This window comes from Egretta garzetta, unplaced genomic scaffold, assembly GCF_000687185.1.
Source record: "Egretta garzetta isolate BGI_Z169 unplaced genomic scaffold, ASM68718v1 scaffold799, whole genome shotgun sequence".
Taxonomy (NCBI): domain Eukaryota; kingdom Metazoa; phylum Chordata; class Aves; order Pelecaniformes; family Ardeidae; genus Egretta; species Egretta garzetta.
In genome coordinates, this window is record NW_009260759.1 from 92,584 (window position 1) to 93,246 (window position 663).

The 663-nt window shown below is 64.4% G+C and overlaps 1 protein-coding gene across 1 annotated transcript in view; it reads right to left on the reverse strand.

Annotated features, from left to right (window-relative positions):
- Positions 1–663, reverse strand: part of RAPGEF3 (Rap guanine nucleotide exchange factor 3) — a 10,200-nt gene that overhangs the window by 5,997 nt on the left and 3,540 nt on the right. The window contains exons 9-10 of the mRNA XM_035901427.1: positions 365–462; positions 228–245 (exon numbers count right to left, since the gene is read on the reverse strand). Of these exons, the coding sequence (XP_035757320.1) occupies positions 228–245; positions 365–462 (116 nt within the window). The remainder of the gene's footprint in view (positions 1–227; positions 246–364; positions 463–663) is intronic.

Consider the following 663-nt stretch of genomic DNA (forward strand, 5'->3'; position numbering starts at 1 on the left):
GCCCAAAAAGTTGCAGCGCTGGGCGGGGAGTTAGCGCCAAGGCCGCCGCTAATGACGCCAGCTTCGTTAGCTCTGATTTTTTACCCACTGGGGACATCTCCTGGTTCCCGTCTTGCCCAGCGTGGCTCCTTTCCGAAGGCAGAGGGAGGTGGAGGGAGGTGGGACAGGAGGGAGGAGATGCTCCCGGCCCTGGAGCCGCCTCCCTCTCCCGGCCTCCATGGGGGATTTTAGGGCAAAAGGAGCAGCTTTTGGGGTTGAACATTGGGAAGAAGGCAGCCCCGCCGGGTGGTGGCACCCTGTCCCCAACCCCCTGCCCATCTCAGGGTGACTCTGGGATGTGGTCCCCAGACCAAGGCGGTGACACCCCACCTACCCACGGGGTCGTAGAGCGTGGCGTCCAGCCTCATGAACTCCAGCAGATGCTCAAGGATCTTCTCCGGCGTCCCGGCCATCACCAAATACCTGGTGGGCAGAGCACCAGGCACATCAGGGAAGGACACGGCACCCCAGCTGTGGGCAGGGCCATGGACACTGGGCCACTGGGCCACCCAACAGAGCTGGTCAGCATGGCCTGGCATCCCTGTTCCCCCTCGGTCCTCCCAGCAAACTCTCCCGAGGGAAGCTGGAGAGCGGCAGAGGAGGCAGGGGGACCGGCAGGGGGAG